A 26,888-nucleotide genomic window follows, 5' to 3' on the forward strand; every position below is an offset into this window, starting at 1 on the left:
ATCTCTGAATAGATTCTAAATTTACATAACCTATTGCTCAAGATACTCCTCACATCTGAAGGAGATAGATTTGTCACATACCACAAATAAATTAAGCATTCATAAGAAAATCATGAAGCACACTGTTCTAGCCATGAAGCGCACTGTTCTTAGCTATCAACCATGGTGATCTTATGAGAACAATCCAATATCCAATCAAATTATCTTAGCATACATCTTTGGAGTCCGAGTGCACAAAATGAGATTGAATATTGCTCAAACCGCGCATCAAACATCCAAGCTGCATCTAGTTAGAATCTAAAGTGTTGAAACTGGAAGGCTGGTTCTGTAAGATCTCAGTTTTGCTTCAACAGATATGAAAACATGCATGAAGTTCAGCCACCCCAACTTTACACTTTTTATCTAGCAGACTACCTCCTCTTTGGCTGGCAATTGAGATTCTGTTGAAACTAAAACCAATTCTGGAGAAGAAATATCAGCTTCCCTGGCTTAGCTTAAAAAAAACAACTCTGAATATCTGCCTCATCAGTAAATGTTAGTTGGTGCATACAAGGAGATCCTTTGAGTTTTTTGAAAATCCATAAACCAGAACTGAACAGAGCATTTGAACTGTGCAAGTATCCTAAATGAGTCCCCGCGCATTTCTTTCAGAAGTAATGGGAGTAAAGATAGATCCCTAAGAACCGAACAAAAGAACATAATTCTCCCACACGATTTTGAAGAGAAGTGCCACTGAGAGTCCACCAGGCTCCTTCTTAACTAGATGTGTTCCTTGAGACTATGTAGACTGCTTTGTAGATATCCTTCTGTTTCGAACCCTCCTATCCTTCAAAACGCTGTCTCGTTCAGCAAAATTTTCATCTTCCACACAAAGCAAGTCTTCTAGCTCTGCCATGGTATAACGATACGGAAAACACTGCTGATCTGGATTGCATTCACAAAGTCATTTTTGCATGTTGTAGACAGACAAAAGCACCTGGTCGACAACTGCACACAATCAGCAGAAATATGTAGAAAATATCGACATATAATACATTCTGGATCCTCTTCAACGCCGCCAACATGTTCAGGATACTTTAGAGAAATCATTCGAGAGGCTCTCACAACACCCTTTCTCCAAAGTTGTTCTCTATGATTGCGCTCAGTATTGATTACACGAACCACAGCATATAACAACTCGTCATGCAACAAAACTGCAGACTTGTGATACAACCAATACAATTCCACTGCAAACCCACCATGTGGTAACCAATCTGCAAGATCAAAATTCACAACTTCTGCACGATTCAATCCACAATTGAAACCCCCAAAAACGAGCCTCATTTTTCCATATCTGAAAGAACTCTAACCAGAGGCGTTTCACGAGATCGAAGGACCTGAACAAAAAACCCTCTGATTTAATTAACTTCCACAGAATGGAATGTACAGCGTGCACCTGAGCAACACGACGACAGCAGCGATTTTATGATACTCTCTTATCTGTAAAATATTCATCAATATCAACAATTTGCCCGAAAGACGGATTCTGGAAAGCCCTGAACTAATCCTTGCATACTAGAAAAACGCCATTCTATCTCTCCTCCAAATCCAACCTTCCTTTTGTGTTTATTCAATGTGCACTCATCTTTTAACGACATCATTCAATATCATTCCAGCCCTTGTGCCACATCTCTATCCCGGTGTCACTAATCATGGCGGCCTTGTGGCAATCAAAACCTTTATAAAAACCACTTGACATTTGGCATTTAATCACTGCATTGCATAAGAGAAAATTCGAATGCTGATATTGTCAAACAGTTAATGTGCATTCTCCATGCTAATTCACGGACATGGCAATATATAGCATCCATACGCGCCTTATGATCAAATGCGCAGCCCTCAACCTTTGCTCTTTTTCTCATAAAATGTGCCAGGTCACTATTAATATCAAGAAGCATTGTAACCAGACTCTGTAAGTGCGGGAAATCTTTTCTGCACTATGGCTAGTTTGGTTTTACAATCATCATCAGCTGACCGAAATGACTGAATCATTCTCTGGATCTTCTCTCCTATTTCCCATCAAGGCTCCTCATGACAATGCCATCAACAACGGGAGACTTTCTGACCTCTGCATTAGCATTGTCAGGCCCGAGTTTAAATACCTTAACATCTGTTCCCCCAGTGGGCATGAATTATTCATGTCTGTATGACCCTTCTCTTCGTACATTTCTAACATCTTGACAAAACTCACATGAATGATTTCCAACCTTTTGAAGTAGCTTTTTCATTCCTCCACCAGCAGAACTTGGGTAGTAAATCATAACACTGTGATCATCTCCATGAACTGGTTTTTCCACAAAAGGCTTCATAATTCACTTTCCATGGACTTGAACAAAATCCCTTGCTCCACAAAGTAGTCCAACACAAGTGCATAACTTGGAGTGGGAATGCCAAATTTTTGAAGGCGCTCATATACCTTTCGACGATCATGGAGAAGATGTTAAGGTCTAAGCTCATTCACAAGGAAAGGCTTTCAAAGAGTAGCATAAGCTTCAACTTTCTCAAAAGGGTAGCTGGTTTAATAAAAAGCAATCACAAATTGGCCACTTCATCGTTGTTTCTTCAAGAATGATGATGTCTCCAAATATTATGATCTCAAATTCACCAAATGCCCTCAGCCAATCAAGGATGTGCTTCTTGGCAGCAGAAGGAACCTTCTTTTCCATTACGCATACTCCAACTGCGATTCTGGTGGGGGAATCACCGACATCCATCCCCATATTTCGCAATTCCAAAGATTTGAAACAACAACTTGACTCCTATGTTGTTTATGTAGCTGGTATAAAGGAATGTTACTGTGCGATGCTCTTTGGCCACCGTGGGGAACTACACCATCGAGTGCCTAGAGAGAATTGACAATCAACTCTAATAGCTCTTCAGATTGCTCTGGCCATTTTGTCTCTTGCTTTTGATTAGAATTGTTCACTCTCGAAGACTCTTGTGCAGTTGATTCTAGAGGTGATGAAACAGGCCAAACTGCAACCTTTCCCGCAGACACTGTTGCCAGTAAGTCAGTGCTTTGCACTGCTTGCTCCATCCATCCCAACATCAAGGCGTTGATCTACAGGATTATTTAGAGATTCTAGTGTTCCATTTTTCCCTCTTAACTCAACAACAGTTCTGTTAGTTGCAGTTCCATTATTATCCAAAATGCTTCTTGACCTTTCAGAAGCATCATTGCATTTTTTCCTTTCTGATGGCTGACAGCATTTCACCATTATATCTAATAGTAAATGGACAATTGCTTGTTGTAATACTTTAACACCTGTTTTGCAAAATCCATAGATCAGAGCATTGTATGCAACAACACCAGAGTTATATCCTTTAGTCAGCATTAGACCTTTAAGCACATCAACCTTATCCACAGCAGTTGTAGCCAGTGTACAATAGGCATGCTAGGATTTGGACCTTCACTGAAAACTCGAACCAATTCCCAATTTCGTAGCACGCTACGAAACCAGCTAAACAGGTAGCGCTGCGAAACTGCTAAAAGAATTCTGGCGCTGCGAAAACACCCTATCTTTAAGCTAGGCTAAATTTTTTTTGACAACAGCATCTTCAGTGATAACACAGTAAAAGAAAGCAGAAAGGGAAGCAGAGGAAAGGATGGAAATTCTCCCCTCCTAACTCAGAGGATGAAGAATCAGAAGCAGAAGAGGACGATACCCCCACAGAGAATGCTGAGGTACCCCAAGCAATGGGAACCTAGAAGGAAAATACATCAGAAAACAAGACTCCACAGTTCTACCCAAATCAGGCAGAGAAGACAAACGAGGATCAAAGCATGGGAGGGATTAAACGACTTCATCAATCAGATACTTCAGATTCAGACAAGGAGTTAGACCCGCAGAGAGCAGAAACACAGTTAGTCATAGCTTCGATCGAGCCTACTCAAGGAGAGTGGCGCAAGGTCGAAAAGAAAAAGGGAAGGAAAACCTGAAGATTTGAAATCCAGTTTTCCTTGCTTTCTCCCTTCTTCCCTCTTCTTTTTCTTCTTCTTCTTTTTCCATTTTTGCACGCTAGTTGTGTATCGTTGCGAAGGGTGCGAAAGCACTTGAGCCCAATGGGCAGCTTATGGAAATGCTCAATGCATCTGCAATTGTAACTTTTCATTTTTTAAATAAAAGTTTACAGATTTTTCCACTAGAAAAAAACTCATTCCTCTGGATATTGATGCAATTGAAATCAAACCGGAACAAGACAATCAATCCGGGAACGAGGAAGCAATAACCAATGTTCTCTACAGTCGACAGTCCTGCTTTAAAGCAATTAAAAGGAAATCGAAATTGAACTAAAGCTGCCATTGAAAGTAAACTAGGAAAACTTTTTAAAAGCAAACTATTGCAATTAATCAACAAAAATGAACAACAAAGTAAATGGGTAGCAAACTGTAATTAAAGGAATCTGAACAACAAACTCTAATTAATGGAAATCAACAACAAAATACCTTGAAGCCTAAATCATTCATTCGGAAAAATAAGCAATGTATCAGTCAAGGGTCCAGTAACAATAACTCATCCCTTTGGAAATTGATGTAACCAAAAGTAATCAAGGAACAGATCATCAGCCTGGGGACTAGACAACAAATGCCAATGCCCACTACAGTTTCAGACCGTTCTTCACACCAAAGCAAAGATAATGCGAATAACAGGAAATGGAACAGCAGATTAAATATGAATGTACAACAATCCAAATCAAGCACGCAACACACTTATCATTAAAAGGGACAGTAATTCGAGCTTTGATACAATATGCATGAATCACAGCTATAAAGTAACAACAAGTGTAATGGAACAACAATCCCGAATAAACAACAGTCACAATTTAAGAATACATCATACAGTTGTACCGCTTTAGGAACATACAACGCGGTTAATCTGTGATCGAATGACAATCTGTAAGGAACAACAATGTTATATCAATTATCAACAGGAATAGCAATGCGATACAAAGTTAAAATGATAACATAGCATTACTGTTGCAGATAACGATAGTATCCAATCAAGTATATCTAATAGCGCTGATATGTAAAACAGTAAAGTGCGTTAGATTACTGAACAGAGTAAAAGAAAGAGATCAAACCACACATGAAGCATAAAAATATAATACAACAACAGCGTACTCCACCAAAGGCTGGGCCCTTAGCCGCCAGCGGATGCTGCTGGGTTACTTCAGGATCAAAGATGGAATGGCAACTAGATTTATATTAAAATATCAAAGCAGAGTTACAGTGGATTACAACAAGAAGTCTCTCAATTTCTCATCCATTATCCATTCTCTCTGCCATCCTCAATTCTGAATCTCTAATTCATCCTCAGTTCCATCATTTGAATCCATCCCCCTCTCTGATCTTTGTTTTCATTTAAATAGAGAGAGATCAGAGAGAAGTTTCAACAGAGATAATTACAACATGATTTCTATTACAAAATTAGATTGTTTCCAACCAATTGATCAATAAGAAGATATATTTCCATCTTTCAACAAGAGCAAGGCGAATTTGGCTTTTGCAGCTGAGATTTGGAAAACGGCCACACAACGAATCTGAGAAAATCGTGCTCAAAGAACCCTGCGTTTCTCTCAGTACAAGCTGAATTTGGGCAAACAATTTTTTAGTAAAGTTAATTCGATCCGTTCTGGACAAAACCCATGTTCCATATTTTCCAGATTCTTCTTCATTTGCCTAGAATCCCAACCGCAAAACTGTCGCTTCTTATTCCAGCGAATTGCTGAGTTGGCACTTTTTAATGTTCAAATCTTCAATCTGGAAATTATCTTGGAGGCTAAAAATGGTGAATAATGTTACAACCAATTTATTAAAACTATCATTGATAAAATCATGCATAATTATCAATTTATTAGAAATAAAGGAGAATAAATAATATTTGTTCATAAGAGCATAAATCATCATAAAATGGATTTATATAATAAATTATGACAAATGACGTGATGAAGAATGGTAAAAATGGGTGGAATAAGTGTTCACAAGTGATAATAATAATGGCATATTAACGACCCAACATACCCCCACACTCAATATATTGCATGTCCTCATGCAACGAAAACTGAATATATTGCATGTCCTCATGCAACCCAAAGACAAAAACCCATGTGTTAACCAAGCAATAAAAAATATGTTCATCTCAGCTCATGAAATAGATAGAACAAATGAATTCTTCCTTAATTAATGAATATTCACTTTTAGTAATCTTGATGAAGGCATAACAATTTTTACATTGACATTCAACTATATGTATATATGAAGTTGCAACAAAATATGATATAAGTAACAACAAACTTCATTAACCATTTTCTCAAAAACTACAAACCAGCTTTTGTTGAAATTTGGCAAGTAAATTTAGAATATATGAATGCCTTTATGATCCAAAAATCAGACTGTTTTGATGCACGGATCATGAGATACAAACAAAATGGCTGTAGGTGAGAGTGCATGATTTCCAAAATTTTATGAACCAATTTATCTTGAAATTGTCTGGGTTTGTATTAATGATACGTCTGTGTTTTCAAAAAATCACAAGAATTGAGTTCATAGCTTTAAAAATATTATGGAAATCAATTTCTACACTGAAATTGTATGCCTTAAATGAGAAAGAAAATAGAAAACATCCATCATGCGTAGCAATTCCTCCCCCTCTTTGAAAAATTAGCATGCCCTCATGCGATGCTAGAAAACAAATAGAGGTGGTGGCTACTATCTGTTGAAGTCTATGCTTGGTGTAAAACAACATGGAATAAGGGAGGTGTTGAGAATGAATAAGAATAGCAATGGATGATAAAGAATATGAATGACATGGTCATAAGAAAGAAATGAATGAAAGCAACACTCCCCCAAACTGAAAGATGATATGCCGCTGAAAAAGGGGAAGTGGTAAAGATGTGGAATGAAGGATGTTAAATAATGCTCAAAATGGATTTCATTAAACTCTCCTAAATTTGTAATAAATCATAAAATTATGCTATTTTACCTCAAGTTTTACCTCCAAAAAGAAAAATGTGAAATGACATATATGTACTGTCATTTGTTGAAGCTGATGTAGGCAGAGTTGGTGCTGAAAGTGATGCAAAAGGTGGAATCCAGGTAAGCACATCATGTCTGAAGAATTGTTCATATTCGCGAGCCTCTTCTGTTAAGTGCAATAGTGTGGTCATGCTATGAATAGAATTCTGCCCATACTTGTTGTTTTCCTGTAAACAAAACACTATTTGGCATACAATGTTCTTGAATCCATAGTGTTAGTTTTGAATAGCAACAGATTAAGATGCATGCAAAATTTCAATTAGAAAAACATATGTATACATGCAATACTAATATGTTGTCAAATCAAGAAGTAATGGCAGAGTGCAGTGATCATATCGCATGCAATCCCATAATGCATACATTCCCCCTTCCAATTGAAAAAGGGATTTCATGACCATAAAACCTATGAAAGGTGTTATGCTGATGACAAGGCAAGGGAATGAACAATACAATAGTAAATAAAGCAGAGTACACATATCAATGATAGGACAGCGGGAGTTATGGTTATAATGAGAGCAGAGTGTGTAAAGATAGTTATGAATAAGAGATAGGACGCTTTGGATTGATGATAAGTGATGAAAAAGAGAAAAAGAACAACGATATGCCAAAAAGATACTTTACTGATAGTATGCTAGCTGAAAATGATGCGATTGATCATAAAACAATTTCTCATGCATAAAGGTTCAAAACAGGGAAAAAGTTAAGGAAATAACTTCTATGATAAAAAGAAAAAAATAAGAAAAGGGTATTATAATAATAATTGACGATAAGATATAACTTCAATACCATAAGCAGAGCCGCTGCTGCCAGCAGGCGTCCATAGCCTCGACAGGGTTTCTTTTTAACCCATATGAGCCAGGATCCTCAATTTATAAATGGAGAGTTACAGTGTTGTTCTACAGAAGAGATCAGTGTGCTAGTGTGGTAACCAGATAATCACACTGCCATTCACTGGGATGTAGCAAACGTGATCAGTCCAGCTCGTGATGAGACCTCCTGTTCCAAGGATAAGTTGGCTATCCAATGTATCATAACCCTGGTGTGGTGGCCATAATGGGAATGTCACTTTCTTACAACCTTATGAACATGGTAGGCTGGCTCGTAATGAGACCCCCTATCCTCCATCTGCGAACAAAATTTTGTTGTTATTACACATTTTTATGATAAAAAGAGGGAGGCTTAGTACTCCTTAAGAGCAGGGATGGTGGAAGAAGTTGAACGTGTCAATAGAAAAAAAAAAATATACCCATAATCTCATTTATTACAGACAGAGAAGATTATAACCAGGGAGGATGGAACCAGCATGGTATTAAGATGATCAATCAGTATCATGTACAGCAGAAAACAATGCAGTAAAGTAATATATAAATAATTGTGTCCCTTTTGAAAAGAATCTATCATCAAAGAGCTGTCCTGTTAAAGATCATAACGTGAATGATATTAACTCGCTTCAAAAGAATCCATAATTCTTATCCTCATAAAAGTAGCGTACTTCATGCCATAAAATGGAATCAGTAAAATGTGGTTGAAATGAATTAGGAATAATCCCACAAGAGGAAGGAAGGGTTGCTCTCGAAAATAATCCCAAAGTGTTGCTCTTTTGAATGAACAACAAAAACACTCAAAAAGTGGTGTTCCTTGTAGGGAACAACAAAGGAAATGCACACAAAAAAGCAAAAATACACACAAAAAAAGTGTGAAAATGAAAATGTCATTCCTTTGGAAAAATGACCAGCAAAAACTAAAAGTGTCATTCCTTTGGAAAAGGAACAGAAAAAACGCAAGTGTCGTTCCTTTGGAAAAGGAACAGAAAAAATGAAAAGTGTCGTTCCTTTGGAAAAGGAACAGCAAAAACGCAAGTGCCATTCCTTTGGAAAAGGAATAGCAAAAACACAAGTGCCGTTCCTTTGGAAAAGGAACAACGAAAATGAAAAGTGCAAAAGTGCTGTTCCATTCGGAAAGGAAAAACAAATCGTGAAAGTGCAAAAGTGCTGTTCCATTTGGAAAGGAACAACGAAACATAAAAGTGCAAAAGTTTTGTTCCATTCGAAAAGGAACAGCAAAAAGTGAAAGTGCAGAAGTGCTGTTCCATTTGGAAAGGAACAACAAAACGTAAAAGTGCAAAAGTGTGAAAGTGCAGAAGTGCTGTTCCATTTTGGAAAGGAACAACAAAACATAAAAGTGCGAAAGTGTGAAAGTGCAGAAGTGTTGTTCCATTTGGAAAGGAATAGCAAAACGTAAAAGTGCAAAAGTGCTGTTCCATTTGGAAAGGAACAACAAAACGTGAAAAAGGAACGGCAAAATGAACCGTGGAAAAGGAACGGAAAAATGAACCGTGGAAAAGGAACAACAAAATGAACCGTGAAAAAGGAACAACAAAATAAACTGCTGCCCCAAAAGGTGTTGTTCCTTTGGAAAAGGAACAACGTCCTTTTAGAAAAGGAACAACAGAAACAAAAGTGCATATAAATGTTCTCTCTTAAAAAAAAAGGAATAGCAAAAATGCACAAGCATAAAATGCAAGCACGCAAAGAATGAATTCGCTGTTCACTGTATTGATGCTGAGGATGAGTTACACTTTGAATGAAGCAACACCTGAAACACAAAATATAAGAGAAATTAGAAAAGAAACAACATTTTATTTAAAAACAATATGTAAATAAATTAAGTTACAACAGCTATGATATTATGTAAAAAAAAAATGATCTTTTTGAAAAATGTTTTGGCAGCAAAGACATGACATGAATCTTCAAATGGAAATAAATTCTTCATTTCTTCTATTATGAATCCTTTGGGTAATGAGTTGGATGAAATTCCTTTGTTTCATTTAAAATTTCTTTGAAGAATCACTCATCCATAAATTGACATTCTTTTTCTCCTAGGACCTGCAAAAAAACGAGTGTCTACTTGCAATAAAACATTAAATCATGGAGAAAGAGAGGTGCACGGCTCCCCTAATCCAAGAATTATGAAAAAAAAATTAACAAGTAGTTACTCTGTAGAACAAATCCATGGAGAAAATAAGAAAGTAAAATTTATTTGTCACCTGCGGGAGAGCAGTGGTCGACCATACTAACCAGCAGTGTTTTAATCACAACTTCTTTGTTTTTTGTCCAAATTGAGTGATTCCAAAGCTAAATGAGAGCTAATTCAAAGGTGTATCTCCAATAGAAATAGGTTTTAAAAATTCAATGATATTATATGTCAATTTTACTTAGAACAACCTGCATAACAGAGTCATTTTCGCTTACCCCACTTAGAACAACAGTGAATGTTTTAAGCATAGATTCTTCGTTTGTTGTCGGATTCGAATGATTCAAATTGGAAATGAAAGAAGATTAATTTATTTATTTTCAATAGAAACAGGTTTTGAAGACAAGAAGAATTGATAGGTCAAATACAGTAAAAAACAGCCGGAAAGACAGAGTTTTAAGAGTGCTGATTTACGATAGACAGTCAATATTTTGATCATAACTTCCCCATACGATATCGAAAATGAGTGATTCCAATTGAATTGTAAACTAGATTCATAGGGGAATCTACCATAGAAATAGGTTTTAAAAATTCATTCATTTAGGCCTCCAAAAACTGACTGTCCCAACTCTGTTCCTAAGCTGCCTGCTAGACACCCTGTCAATGTTTTGGTTCGAAGTTTTTCGTTTCAAATCCAAATTGAGTGATTCAAATTGGGTTGGAAAGTAGATATCAGGGGCTACTTAGGACAGAAACAGGTTTTAAAAATATTGCATTTTGGTCCCTCAAAACATGACTGTCCCGACTGTTTTTTAGAAATTTCATCAAGCCCGCAAGCCAAAAAAAAATGTGATTTCAAGCATTTTTTCAAATTGGTGATAAAAGTGAATATAAGTGTTTGTAGAACTAGGATGAGAATGGAAACATGTTGGCATTATGTTTCAAGTGTTGTCCTTGATGGCAACTCACTCAGAGGTTGGTACAGGTGCTCAGAGGTTGGTACAGGTGATGGCAACTTAATCAGAGGACACAGAGGACAGATCTCAGTACAGCAGGACAAGAAAGAGATATACGCAGGTTCAGCAAGGAGAATCAGCGTGTACACGCAGGTTGGCTTCAGTAAAAGCGCGTACATGTGAAAAGTACCTTTGGTCCGTGGCAGTTAGACCTTGGAAGTTGTGCCTATGGTTTTGGACCATAATGTCTTGACGGACGTGTTGATCCCTAGTTTCGAGGTTGATGGTATTGTGTTTCTATGGTTTTGGCTCTTGGTATTGAACAAGGCCTAAGGCTATATAAGGAGAAGATCACTAGGCAAAGAGATATGCATTGTGTGTCTGACGCAGTGAGAGGATCTGGTATTGCTGGTTATCTGTTCGGGACGTTTTGGCAAGGGTCGGATCTGACAGCGAAGGCATAAGAATCTATTTCTAGATCTGCACGCGGGTTGCCTTTGGTGAAAGCGCGTATACACGCGGTTTTGGTACAGTGAAGTAGCGTATGCATGATAAGGTTTGATATTTCAGGTTGCTGCTGATTCTGGTGGTTGTTGCAGAGTTCTGGACTCTGGTTTGGGTTCTGTGTTCTTGATGACAGGGTTTCAGTGATTCAGTATGGGGTTGTTTAATGAATTATGATGCAAGTATAAGTTGATGATTGTATTGCGGTAATGTTTGTTTTGTACTCTTGGATCCAGTCTGAAAATTGATGAAACGTGGTCCCTGAAGGTTGTAGGGTCAGCTCCTACGTACTAGTAAATGGATCAGCTAGTACAAGAGCTGAGGGGGTTGTAGCTCCCTTCCAGAAGTAGTTGGAAAACGAGAGAGGGTTGTAGCCCTCTGCAGGTTGTAGCCTGCGTACTGGTAAAGGACTGCACCAATACATTGTAAAAGAAGTTTCTCATTAAAGAAGAAAGAGACGAATTGCAGCAGGTGGTTTTCACCCACATTGGGTTTCCACCTTATATCATGGTGTTCATGTGTGTGGCTCTTGTGTGATGTTCTGTTCTGTTATACTGCACCTGTTTACTGTTAATATGCTTAATAATGTTCTGATGCATTTACTGAAGATTAACCTAACTGAATTATAAGATTTCTGGATATACGCGAGTTTCATTAGACACAGTAGCGTGTACACGCGAGTTCACTTAACGGAAGTAGCGTATATGTTTCTGAGCATTGAAAAAGTTTTATTGATCTGATAATACTGATTCACCCCCCCCCCCTCTCAGTATTATTTCCAACAATTGGTATCGGAGCAGGTCCTTCAGAGGAAGCTTGATCGCTTGAAGGAAAAGATCCATCAGAATGGCTAATCAAGAAAGAGAGGCACACATCAGGCCACCAGTCTTTGACGGGAACAATTTTACTCACTGGAAGATAAGGACCACTGCATATCTACAATCACTTGGAGCAGAAGTTTGGGGAATCGTAGAAGGAGGATACAAATTTCCATCAGCAACCCCTACAGATCCAGCAGAGAAAAAGAAATATGAGCTCAATGCCAAAGCTGTTACTGTCCTATTGAGTAGTTTGACTCAATCAGAATTTATGAAGATCATGCATTTCAAATCAGCTAAAGAAATATGGGACAAAATCGTTACAAGCTACGAAGGAGATGATCAGGTAAAAAGAGCAAAGCTTCAAACTCTCAGAATCCGGTATGAAACTCTTAAGATGCGTAGTAATGAAAGCATAGCTAATTATTTCCTGCGTATGGATGAGATTGTGAATTGTATGAGGGATCTGGGTGAAGAATTTGAGGAAATTGTCTTAGTTGAAAAGGTTTTGAGATCTCTGTCTGCTAAATTTGATTCTAAAGTATCTGCCATAGAAGAAAAGGAGAATGTGCAGAAAATCACCATGTCACAGCTTCACGGGATCTTAACTGCTTTTGAAATGCGACAAGAGGTACCACCAGAGGCCGCATTCGAAGTGTCAGAGGAAGAAGATGAGGTAAATTTTGTCAAGAATCTTGAACGGGGAACTGGACGGTTCAAAGGTAAGCTACCTTTCAAATGTTTTCTATGTGGTAGAGTTGGTCACTATGCTGCTAGATGCCCTCATAACAAAGGCAAGATATCTGAAGAAGATGGTAGAAGCTATTATACCCATATTAAAAGTTCATTCAATGATAGTGAAGATATTAGAAGTCTCATGGCACATGAAAAGAAGAATGCTTCATCCAATAATCGCAAAGATATTAAAAGTTTCATGGCACATGAAAAGAAGAATGCAGAAACTGAAGAAGTTGCCAAATTAAAAGAACAATTGGAGACAGAAACCAGGGTAAGGGAGAAATTGCAGGATATAGCAAAAGATCAGAGCACAACTATTCAGAGACTTGAATCAAAGATCCTCTCTCTAAAAGAATATCTTGAAGATCAAGAACATGAAGTGATCAAACTAAAGCGACAAGTGGAAGAAGGGAGAAAAGTTGAAGAAGACCTAAGGAAGCAGTATCTGAAAAAGGAAGAACAACATCAAGTTGAGGTAAATATCTTGAAAGGTAAACTAGAAGAAAAGGATAAGCTTTTACGATTTCAAGATAGTTCTAAAGTCTTGGATGATATTCTTAATAGTCAAAGATCTCCTGCTATCAAGACTGGTCTTGGTTTTCATGAATATGTTGAAGGTGAATCTAGTTCACAAGGTGAGGCAAGAAACTCTAATGAGAAATCTGAAATGCTCAAGGAACAACCAAGGAAAGAAATTCCTCAAGGAAGATCCTTTACTGCTAACTATGGACGTGATAGACGATTATTTCCTCCACTGAATAATGTTGAATGTTATGTATGCCATAATCTTGGACATGTTGCAGCCAGATGTAGAAGTAGAATGGTTCAAGAAAGATCATCGCATCCCAGGTATTTCAGAGGGTATTGCTTTGCCTTCAATGCATATGGACACAAAGCAATTGATTGTGATAGAAGGAACATGAAAAATGTAAGGTGTTATACATGCAACAACTATGGGCATAAAGGAAGGGAATGCAGGAGCAGATTTCAAAATTCAAGACAAGAGGACCATACATCATCACAGTTGCAGGAATTGAAGAAGACAGAGACAGAAATGTGTGGCATAACTCAGTCAGCTGACATAACAGACACAGGGGAATCTGAAAGTGATGAAATTCAGTATTCCATCCTGCATACGCTGATATAATGAAGACAAGTCGCGTATATACGCGAGTTACAGGCTGCAAAGTCGCGTATATGGAGAAAGGGCAGCAGAACAATCCCAGGTTCAGTCATGGTTGGCTCAGGCTCAGGGGGCAGCAGAACAGACTCAGGAAATGGTTCAGTCATGGTTGGCTCACACTCAGGGGGAGCATATACTTCAAATAATTCATTGTTGGCATTATGGATTGCTGATGAAACTAAATGATACATCTTGTTGTTTGATCAAAGGAATAGTATTGCAGGTTGATGCTTATGGTACAGATCTGAATGGCTGGTCTTAGATCCTGCATCTGCTCAGGGGGAGCATGGATAGATTGGTACACTTTGGCATATACAAAGGGGGAGCCAAATCAGAATCTTCAGCATGTACTCAGGGGGAGTATGGACAGCAGTATGGACAGTAGAAGGTATACCAAAGAAGAGAATATCTTGGTACGCCCTTTGCCCTTGATGTCAAAGGGGGAGAGTGACTTGGTGTGGTGGTTGCCATCAAGTCCAAAGGGGGAGATTGTTGGCATTATGTTTCAAGTGTTGTCCTTGATGGCAACTCACTCAGAGGTTGGTACAGGTGCTCAGAGGTTGGTACAGGTGATGGCAACTTAATCAGAGGACACAGAGGACAGATCTCAGTACAGCAGGACAAGAAAGAGATATACGCAGGTTCAGCAAGGAGAATTAGCGTGTACACGCAGGTTGGCTTCAGTAAAAGCGTGTACATGTGAAAAGTACCTTTGGTCCGTGGCAGTTAGACCTTGGAAGTTGTGCCTATGGTTTTGGACCATAATGTCTCGACGGACGTGTTGATCCCTAGTTTCGAGGTTAATGGTATTGTGTTTCTATGGTTTTGGCTCTTGGTATTGAACAAGGCCTAAGGCTATATAAGGAGAAGATCACTAGGCAAAGAGATATGCATTGTGTGTCTGACACAGTGAGAGGATCTGGTATTGCTGGTTATCTGTTCGGGACGTTTTGGCAAGGGTCGGATCTGACAGCGAAGGCATAAGAATCTATTTCTAGATCTGCACGCGGGTTGCCTTTGGTGAAAGCGCGTATACACGCGGTTTTGGTACAGTGAAGTAGTGTATGCATGATAAGGTTTGATATTTCAGGTTGCTGCTGATTCTGGTGGTTGTTGCAGAGTTCTGGACTCTGGTTTGGGTTCTGTGTTCTTGATGACAGGGTTTCAGTGATTCGGTATGGGGTTGTTTAATGAATTATGATGCAAGTATAAGTTAATGATTGTATTGCGGTAATGTTTGTTTTGTACTCTTGGATCCAGTCTGAAAATTGATGAAACGTGGTCCCTGAAGGTTGTAGGGTCAGCTCCTACGTACTAGTAAATGGATCAGCTAGTACAAGAGCTGAGGGGGTTGTAGCTCCCTTCCAGAAGTAGTTGGAAAATGAGAGAGGGTTGTAGCCCTCTGCAGGTTGTAGCCTGCGTACTGGTAAAGGACTGCACCAGTACATTGTAAAAGAAGTTTCTCATTAAAGAAGAAAGAGACGAATTGTAGCAGGTGGTTTTCACCCACATTGGGTTTCCACCTTATATCATGGTGTTCATGTGTGTGGCTCTTGTGTGATGTTCTGTTCTGTTATACTGCACCTGTTTACTGTTAATATGCTTAATAATGTTCTGATGCATTTACTGAAGATTAACCTAACTGAATTATAAGATTTTTGGATATACGCGAGTTTCATTAGACACAGTGGCGTGTACACGCGAGTTCACTTAACGGAAGTAGCGTATATGTTTCTGAGCATTGAAAAAGTTTTATTGATCTGATAATACTGATTCACCCCCCCCCCTCTCAGTATTATTTCCAACAAAACATACACGGGTAGGACTGATGGCATGCACACGTGAAGGTCTCGGCTAAAGGGTTTCACTGAGATTGACCGCAGCATCGACGCGGCTAGGGTTTTTTAGATTTGCACAGCATCACCGTCGCGGTCACTACTCTGGGACACTCTAGCATCAACACCACCATTGGATTCTCCACCCGTCGCATTCAGTCACCGTTCAGGAGACAGTTATGGCAGACATTATGGAGCTAGAGGCGGTGGACTACTCGGAGGAACCTACATCGGACAAGGTTATATTCGGGAACCCTAGTTTCGCTGCTCGCTCATAGTCCGCACCTTCTTCATCAGTGAATGCACCGGATCTGCCGCAGTACCTGCCCACCGTCTCGCTGCCCGCTCACTGCACTTCTCAGGCTATTGCAGGAGCGAACCCTAACGATTCCCCGCATTTTGAGGTGCCCCCGCTCTCGCCGGGCTCACTCCATTTTCTGGCTACACACACGCCCCCTTCGCCCTCATTTGATCCGCTCTCCTACCCACTCCTTTCGGCGCCCTCACCATGCCTGTCGGTACCCTCTGCAGCAAATCCATCATCTTCGGGAACCCGCCCTTCCGGCTGCTTTGAAACACCTGCTTGAAAACTCAAGCCCGCAAAACCCTCATCTCTGGAAGGTATAACAAATCCCCTGGTGGACCACCCGTCGGCTCCTCGCACCTGCAAGAAAAAGACCAAGTGCATCAAGGCTACGTCTAAAGACATCACCATTAGGTTCGACGAATCCACGTCTCTCAGCGATCTCATGGACATGGCTAACACTGTACTGGTAGGGCATGTCCGGGGCAGGGCATACTCGGCGAAGCGGCTCACACAATGGGTGAAGGAAATCTGGGGCGGTGTTCTATTCGAACTTCCTGTGGTCCATGTTCTCCGCAGAGGATGGTTTTCCCTACATTTCACCAAGGAAAGTCACACAAATCTGGTTCTAGCCAGATACTGGCATATTGAAATGGCCCCGGTCCTCCTCAAGAGATGGAGCCCTCTTTTTGATCCAGAACGCGAACAGATCGGAGCCGGACCGATATGGGTGCACCTACCTGGCCTCCCACTGCAGTTTTGGGCCGAAGAAGTCTTCATTAGGATCGGGAATGCCCTGGGTACATACCTGGATTACGATCACACATTTGTTGAATCAAGGAACCAAACCCTAGCACGTATATTGGTACATTTAGACACCCGGGATGGACTCGAAGAACAGATCACACTTCAGTGGGGAAGGTGCATTAGGGTGCAGATCCTTGATTATGAAGGAGTCCCCTTCCGATGTAGGCGATGTCACAAAGTTGGGCACCTCATCAAGGATTTTCCACTCATCAAGAAAGCAGAGGAATCTCCGAGGGTTACACCGGCTCCGACCAGAACGACATCTCCTATTTCCACTCGACCTACCTCTTCGGGACTGCCCCAAGCGACAACCTCACCTGCGGTCGATCCGAGACTGCGGCAACCCTCTCCGCCAAGGACCAGGGCTCGCTCGGCAGCTGAAGCTGGTACGGTCTCGGGTACTCTTTCACTCCCCATATTTACTTCTTTTGATGTTATGCATGAATGTGGCTCCACCTCACAGAGCTCCATGGTTCACTGTGCATTATCATCCCCCCCCCCTCATTTGCACTACAGAGCCCACTATTACCACTTCCTCTCTCATGGCTAGTCCCCCTCTATCACCCTCGGAACCCTCCCCTCCTCATACTTATTTCCTCCGCTCCAGGACTCTTGCCAAAGAGCCACCCAACAGACATTCGGGCCTGGGCATTGCGGGGCCAGAGGTTGGGACCTTGCCTACCAGGGGTAGAAAATCTCATCTTTCAAAGGCTATTAAACAAGCGGGGGCAGAGGTTGTATCAGGTCGGCAATCCACCATTGACGGGGTCCTTAGAGCAGGCCATACCCCGAGAGGTGTTCCCCCATGAAGTGCCTTTCCTTCAATTGCAGAGGATTGGCTAGTTCCTCCAAGAAACTAGCCATGAAGCGGCTCATAGAATCTGATCCTATTGATATTATCATGCTTCAAGAGACCCTCTGTTCTGCAGATCAGATTACTCGAGCCATGCAAGCCATGACACCTAGTTGGATCTACACTGCCCTTGATGCCGTCGACCGTTCTGGAGGTCTGGCCATTGGAATTAACCCCCGCTCTATTAAAGTGGGCTCGTCTTGGGGGGGATCAGGATTTTTAGGGCTTGACATCTTCTCAGCTGATCTAGGCATGAACCTTCGCATAGTCAATGTATATGCCCCCTACAACCAGAGAGAATCGTTCTGGCAGAGACTTCTACATCTTACCATAATGAGCGAAGACTGGGTTGTTATCGGAGGAGACCTCAATTTCTCTTTGGGTTTCAGGGAGTCATGGGGATCGGCGGCACAAATTGACTCCATTACTGACTTCATGACTAATCTGCTTGAACAATCAAACTTTGTGGATATCCCCATGCAGAGAATACTTCCCACTTGGAGGAACAGGCGGGTGGGGGATGCTGCACTAGCCTGTAGACTTGACAGATTCCTTATGAAGGAGGCACTTCTTCAGTGACTGCAACATTACAAACAATGGGTTGGCTCGGGGGGATGGTCGGATCACTCTCCAATATACCTGGAGATTCAGGGTCCCTTCAAAAAGCCCAAAGCACCTTTCAAATTTAATCATACCTGGCTGAAGGACCCATCATATATCAAGATGATATCTGATTACTGGTCCTCTCACCCTATCAATGGATCAGAATCACTTGCTAAAGGATTCTGCAGAAATCTCTCGGAAATTAAGCATCTATCTATTGTATGGGCAAAGGAGAAACAGGCTCGAGACATCGCACAACTGACCCATATTGAAGCTGAATTATGCTCTCTCACCGATGAAAGGGGGTTGGGGTTCATCACAGCAGCAGACAAATGCAGGCTGATTGAATTGGAGAATCAAAAAGAAAAAATTCTCAAAGAGAGAGAGGAATCCATAAGATTGAGGAGTAGGGCATTATGGATTCAAGCTGGGGATGATAACACGAAGTTCTTCCACAGCTTCACTAAGGGCAGGAAAGTATCAAATACTATCTGGAAGCTCCCCACACCTGATGGAGAAATAGTAGACACTTTCAACAAGCTCGCTCATCTGGGCACCTCCCACTTCAGGGACCTCTACAAGTGTCCCCGTGAAGTTAATCTACCAGATATCATCAATGTGGCAAATCACTTCCCGAGATTTGTTGAGGAAGAGGATGTGGAGGCTCTAAATGATCCGGTTACGACAGGGGAGCTGGAAGGAGTACTGAAGTGGTTCAAAAAAGATAAGAGCCCTGGCCCGGATGGATGGACCATTGAATTTTATTTAGCCTTCTGTGATGTCCTGGGGCCGGACCTTCTGAGTGTGGTGGAGGAGAGCAGAACTACAGGATCCATCTACCATGCCATCAATTCTACCTTCATTGCTCTCATTCCTAAAACTGATACCCCTGAATCCTTTGATGACTACAGGTCTATCTCTTTGTGCAATTGCCTCTACAAAATCATTTCTAAGACTATTGCAAATCGTCTTAGACCAATCCTCTCCAGGTCCATTGCCCCACAACAATTTGCTTTCCTTTAATCTAGATAGATACATGAGGCCATAGGCCTGCCCAAGAAGCTATACACTCTATATGGTCCAAGCACCTAAAAGGCATCCTCCTCAAAATTGACCTCTCAAAAGCTTTTGACAGGGTCAGCTGGCTCTATATCAAAATGATCCTAGTCCACCTGGGCTTTCCTCACTCCTACATCTCATGGATCATGGCCTGTATATCCTCCCCTACATTCAGCATCCTCATAAATGGTTCGGCCTCACCCTTTTTTCATTCCGAAAGGGGACTGAGACAGGGTTGCCCCCTCTCTCCTCTTCTCTTCTTGCTGGTCATGGAAGGCCTTAGTCGTCTCATAGACTCTGCAAAGAGATATGGAGATATTCGGGGCCTTCGCATATCCGATATATGTTTCCTCACACATCTGCTCTTCGTGGACAATGTACTTATCCTACTTGATGGCAGTGTTCGAGACTCTCGGTCATTTTCAAAGATCCTTCTATTATTTTCTGCTGCTACAGGTATGCTTCCAAATCAGACTAAATCCTCTATCACATGCTCCCGCACTTCGGTACAGGAATCCCAGCTATCCCTTCAGGTATTTCCCTATAATGTTCTCCCTCTGGATAGAGGACTCAAATATTTGGGATTCAGACTTAAGCCTACTTGTCAAAGAATTGCTGATTGGGTGTGGTTGGTCGCCAAATTGGAAAAAAGACTCTCAGGCTGGAGCTTCAGATACCTATCTAGGGTTGGCAGATTGGTACTCATCAAGTCTATCTTAGAGGTTACCCCGGTCTTCTGGATGGCACTTGCATGGATACCGCGGAATATTCTGGGACGATTGAAACAACTGTGCAACCGATACCTCTGAATGGAAATCATGACAAAAGAATATTTGCATGGATAAGCTGGAAGAAAATCACCTTGCCCAAAAAATGGGGAGGCTGGGGTCTCAAAGACCTAACCGACTTCGCTATGGCTCTTGCTGCTAAGATGGGATGGACACTATTAACCAGCCAAAACCTATGGGCACAAGTATCCTATCACAAATACATTTGGCCTCAGAATATTCTGGATTGGGCTAGATTACCATCGTGGTCAACGAAGGGATGTTCATCAATATGGAAGGCCCTGATACACTCCCTTCCCCTCATCCGAGATAATCTAGTCTGGAGAATAAACGATGGAACGCTGGGCAGGATTGGCCTGGATCCATGGATTGATAGTGGGGGTAGACACATCCTCAATAGAGATCTCATTTCATTTCTTCATGATTGGGACATTCGGAATTTTGCTCATATTGCTGATCAACAGCTCACAGACATTTTCACTCAAGCTTGGAAAGCAGCTCAGCAACTTGACCTCCCACCGCAGTGGCATCAGGAATGGCGTGAATATGTTCTGGCATTAAACGAATCCCATATCCGCATCAAACAAGGACCGGACGAACTTATTTGGTGTATGGCGGACAATGGTATCTACACACCTAAGTTTGGGTACAACGCTCTTATTATTCACAGAATACCTAAACCATCGCCATCGTGGTGGCGTGACATATGGAAGCTGAATGCCCCTCCACGCACCAGATTATTTTTCTGGTGTGTCCTCAATGATATCATTCCCACGGGCGAACACCTTACTCGCAGATCCATCTATGGACCATCCTGGTGTTCTTTCTGCAAAGCAGCATCAGAGACTTCGGTCCATCTATTCCTTCATTGCACGGCAATTCGCACACTATGGAACAACATCTTCACTCATCTTGGCGTTACGGGGAATTGGAATGGGGATGACATTACAGGTGCGTGGTCAGCCTGGAATCACTGCCACTTGGGCTCGAAGCTCCTAAACCTTCCCCTCGTGACAACCTGGCACATTTGGTTAGTGCGGAATCGATATATATTCGAGGATCAGGCTGTGTGTTGGCCCCGTACAGAAGCAAACATCATCGCCGCGTATCAAGAATTCCCTGACCCCCCACCCACTCGATCTAGGACGATACAGCCACAACCCATTATCGACAAATCGACCCCTTGGGCCTTCTTCGATGGGGCTGCAAACCAAACTGGCTGTGGGGGTGGATTTGTTCTGCATATCAATGAACACCATAGATACCTTGTAAAAATGGGATTCGGCAGAGGATCAAACAATTATGCAGAGCTCTTGGCCATCTGAAATCTTATGCATTACGCTTTGACACATCAGTATACAAATCTTAATATTTTCGGGGATTCTATGACTATTGTTAATTGGATCAATAATGCCACTATATGTCATACACACACTCTCAGCAATATGTTATATGATGCCCATACACTCAAGGCAGCATTTAATCATTTCTCATGTCTACACATTTACAGAGAACATAATAGCGAGGCTGACAAATTATCCAAAGAGGTCATGATACTTCCCAGAGGAGAATGGCTAATTGTGGAGCAGAAGGGGACTGAAGAATTCAGATTTTTCCATAGGCCATACATAGACTAGAGAGAACAGCGGGAAAACAGTCCCAATAACCGACAGTAATATAGTATTTTTTTGTTGAAAAACTGTACATAGATATGGTTAACATACTTTTTGTAAATGGATCTTGCGAGATCTCGAACAGGCTATACAGCCAGACTCATATATGACCTATCTCATATTTTTGTTTATACTCTGATACATCACCCTGCGTGGTGGATTTTGTATGATCACTACAGCATATGCTAACAACATCTACTATATGTAATTTTCTTAAAATAATGAAAATTACGGATTTTTCCAGTGGAAAAAAAAAAGTGTTTGTAGAACTATTATTTCCATTATAAGTCATCTACATACACAAATGAATTAAAAAATTATCACCGATGTTGATTTCCTTAGCATGTTGCAACAAAAAACAACTAGCTTTACAAAAATAAAAATAAAAAAGATGTGTTTGTTTTATTTGTTTATTTATTTTATTTTCTCCACTAGCCTACTCTTCTTTGAGAATCGAATATGTTTATGTATAAGAGTATTTCCAGTGGAACCATTTTAGAATTAACGCTTTACGTATGCACATACCCAAATTTGAAAAATGCATGTTGATAAAAATTAGGGTATGAGAAGCCAACTTCCCTTGAAAAGATGGTATCAAAAATTGTTGAAGTATGGAGTGATGATGCAAACATGTGATGGAGTGAAACCAATCTTCAATATATCCGTTACTTTCTTGATTTCCCATCATACCATGAAGTTCTTGAGCTTTTAAAATGGTTTGTTGGTGCAACCTAAAAAAAACCTCATTTTCTTCCATAGCTTCTACAATTTTTGAATTTGAAACATTTTGAATCTCATTGTAAGTTTTCTCTAATGGAACATGTGAGATAGAATGGGTGGGAAGGGTGGGTAAATTTGGTAGTTCAACACTGTAAGCATGTTGTACTGGTTTATTATGGTGAGGGTGTGAAATTAGTTGAGCAGGAAATTCACAAGTAGAAATGTTGGGCAGTTTCTTACCATAACAGAAGATGTTCTTCATGTGTTCCTTCGAAGCTCCTTCTTCCAATGTTCCTGTCAATTAGTTAGTGAAATGGGTGGTGCTTACATCACCACTTGAGTGAAATCATGTGATTCATTTTTCAAAATTTCTATTTTTTCCCTAGCCATTCACACAAAAATTAAAACATCTATTTCTACCCAACAAAAATTAACAAATTTGCCGGAAAGCGGGCGGGGGAGCAGGGCTGTTACATACTCCATACACAGGTTCTTACCTTCCGTTTTTAATACCCAATTCTCTCATAGCAGGAACTCATCAGATTCACACTACTCTTTAGAAATGGCTACACTCTCCCCGGCAACGACGCCTTTTTATTTCAAGAGTGTACTCAATTTGAGGCGGCTATTTACTCAAGAGTAATGTTTTGCAGTATAGTGCTTAAAATGCAAAAGTAAATGAAAGATGGAAACAAAATCTAATTGGAACAACAAGAAACTGAAATGTTCTAAACTAAATCATTCACTCAAACAACCATCAATCGAGGATACAATAGCAATAACTCATTCCTCTGGATATTGATGCAATTGAAATCAAACCGGAACAAGACAATCAATCTGGGAACGAGGAAGCAATAACCAATGTTCTCTATAGTCAACAGTCATGCTTTAAAGCAATTTAAAGGAAATCGAAATTGAACTAAAGCTGCCATTGAAAGTAAACTAGGAAAACTCTTTAAAAGTAAACTATTGCAATTAATCAACAGAAATGAACAACAAAGTAAATGGGTAGCAAACTGTAATTAAAGGAATCTGAACAACAAACTCTAATTAATGGAAATCAATAACAAAATACCTTGAAGCCTAAATCATTCATTCGGAAAAATAAGCAATGTATCAGTCAAGAGTCCAGTAACAATAACTCATCCCTTTGGAAACTAATGTAACCAAAAGTACTCAAGGAACAGATCATCAGCCTGGGGACTAGACAACAAATGCCAATGCCCACTACAGTTTCAGACCGTTCTTCACACCAAAGCAAAGATAATGCGAATAACAGGAAATGGAACAGCAGATTAAATATGAATGTACAACAATCCAAATCAAGCACGCAACACACTTATCATTAAAAGGGACAGTAATCCGAGCTTCGATACAATATGCATGAATCACAACTATAAAGTAACAGCAAGTGTAACGGAACAGCAATCCCGAATAAACAACAGTCACAATTTAAGAATACATCATACAGTTGTACCGATTTAGGAACATACAGCGCGGTTAATCTGTAATTGAATGACAATCTGTAAGGAACAACAATGTTATATCAATTATCAAGAGGAACAACAATGCGATACAAAGTTAAAATGATAACATAGCATTCCTGTTGCAGATAACGATAGTATCCAATCAAGTATATCTAATAGCGCTGATATGTAAAATAGTAAAGTGCATCAGATTACTGAACAGAGTAAAAGAAAGAGATCAAACCACACATGAAGCATAAAGATATAATACAACAACAACGCACTCCACCAGAGGCTGGGCCCTTAGCTGCCAGCGGATGCTGCTGGGTTACTTCAGGATCAAAGATGGAATGGCAACTAGATTTATATTAAAATATCAAAGCAGAGTTACAGTGGATTACAACAAGAAGTCTCTCAATCTCTCATCCATTATCCATTCTCTCTGCCATCCTCAATTCTGAATCTCTAATTCATCCTCAATTCCATCATTCAAATCCATCCCCCTCTCTGATCTCTGTTTTCATTTAAATAGAGAGAGATCAGAGAGAAGTTTCAACAGAGATAATTACAACATGATTTCTATTACAAAATTAGATTGTTTCCAACCAATTGATCAACAAGAAGATATATTTCCATCTTTCAACAAGAGCAAGGTGAATTTGGCTTTTGCAGCTGAGATTTGGAAAACGGCCACACAGCGAATCTGAGAAAATTGTGCTCAAAGAACCCTGCGTTTCTCTCAGTACAAGCCGAATTTGGGCAAACTTGTATTGAATAAAGTTAATTCGATCCGTTCTGGACAAAACCCATGTTCCAGATTTTCCAGATTCTTCTTCATTTGCCCAGAATCCCAACCGCAAAACTGTCACTTCTTATTCCAGCGAATTGCTGAGTTGGCACTTTTAATGATCAAATCTTCAATCTGGAAATTATCTTGGAGGCTAAAAATGGTGAATAATGTTACAACCAATTTATTAAAACTATCATTGATAAAATCATGCATAATCATCAATTTATTAGAAATAAAGGAGAATAAATAATATTTGTTCATAAGAGCATAAATCATCATAAAATGGATTTATATAATAAATTATGACAAATGACGTGATGAAGAATGGTAGAAATGGGTGGAATAAGTGTTCAAAAGTGATAATAATAATGACATATTAACGACCCAACAATAGACGTGGCTTGATCAGAGGCCATCATAGAAAGTGGCTTGGAGATATTTCGCTATAATCATCATTCATCTTTTCCCATGTTTTGTTATTTTTCTATTGTTGTATTTTAAAGAACGAAATCATCTTGTTGCAATGATTTGGGCGACAGAGCCTTCGCACGTCGAGACAGCTAGTCAATCAGGCAACCAGAACTCAGCTAAGAGATTTTTGTAAATGTTTTCAAGCTCTCCCTCTCCTTATAAAAGGAGGGAAGAAACACTTAAATAAGGTTCAAAATTTTTGGAAAGACTTCTCTTAAGGGACCTTTTCTTGTTTTTGCGAAGGCATGCATGAATCTTGATGTACGCTCTTTTCTTAAAATACCAATACAAGATTTCTGGTGATTCCAACTTTTTGAATTGCAATATGTTCATCTCCCTCTGTATTTTCATGTATGTTAAATATTCCTCTCAGATTTCATGTCACATAGTTCCTAGATATATTTCTCATTAAATGTAGATTCATTTAAATCAAACTATTGATGGATAATGTGTGCATTGATGTGGAAACAAAGTCTTTAAATAGTACTCCATGTATCTCAGCATTCCATAAGCATTTCCTTACTCTCGCTTCTCTCTAAATCTAGATATACAAAATTCTTAATGTTTAAGCTCTGTATGATAGATTTTTCCTCTATTGTCTTCTACCATTACATCTGTTTTAACAACTAATTTGCTACAAATTCTTAATATGATTTGACCACCACTATTTGAGGATTATTTCCTATGTATTCCTGTGTGTAAAGCTGCTTCATACATTGTATCTTTATGAATGGTTCTAAATCAATCCAATTTGAATTTCTTATGACAAACTATGGTGTTGTAAGTCTTTAAGATAAATCTAACAACATTAATTAAGATGTCCTAAGCACTGGTCTCCCATCAACCCAAAGGTTATCTCTAGGAGTGACAATAGAAGCTTTGCAAGTTTACCAAATGCGATGATTATGGTCGTCCAAAAACTTTCATGAATTTTGGTGGTTTTTGGATGAATAAGTGCTAATGATTTTGGCTTAAAATATTTTGGTTTCTTGTCGTTACTAGAAACCAATTTATGAAATACTATTTCAGAATTTTTTTCTTTCTCATGATGTATAAAACTTTAGGAAAGCACGATGTGTCACATAAAAAAACCTGTCCTATAAGCAATATGTTCTAACAAAAGAAAGTTTGCAGTGATGTGATATGCCACAACTAAGGGCATTTTAGGTGTGATACACGTTATGTCATAATGAAGGAAGGTTTGTGATAGTGTGATATGCCACATGAAAAGAGACTTCAACTTGATGTAATGTGTAGGCGCACTGATGAAAT

The 26,888-nt window shown here is 39.8% G+C and overlaps 1 protein-coding gene across 1 annotated transcript; it reads left to right on the forward strand.

Moving 5' to 3' along the window:
- The first annotated feature begins 20,621 nt into the window (after positions 1-20,621).
- LOC149165622 (uncharacterized) lies at positions 20,622-21,821 on the forward strand. The gene has a single exon (XM_089429881.1). The coding sequence runs from the start codon at positions 20,622-20,624 to the stop codon at positions 21,819-21,821; it is 1,200 nt and encodes a 399-aa protein (XP_089286007.1).
- The last annotated feature ends 5,067 nt before the right edge of the window (positions 21,822-26,888 follow it).

Source organism: Pinus tabuliformis, chromosome 5_1 (genome assembly GCF_031772625.1).
Source record: "Pinus tabuliformis cultivar Carrire ecotype Pingquan chromosome 5_1, CPIR1, whole genome shotgun sequence".
NCBI lineage: Eukaryota > Viridiplantae > Streptophyta > Pinopsida > Pinales > Pinaceae > Pinus > Pinus tabuliformis.

Excerpts from the sequence above, each read along its gene's own strand:
- LOC149165622 (XM_089429881.1), top strand. The coding sequence starts at position 20,622 with ATGGCTCTTGCTGCTAAGATGGGATGGACACTATTAACCAGCCAAAAC.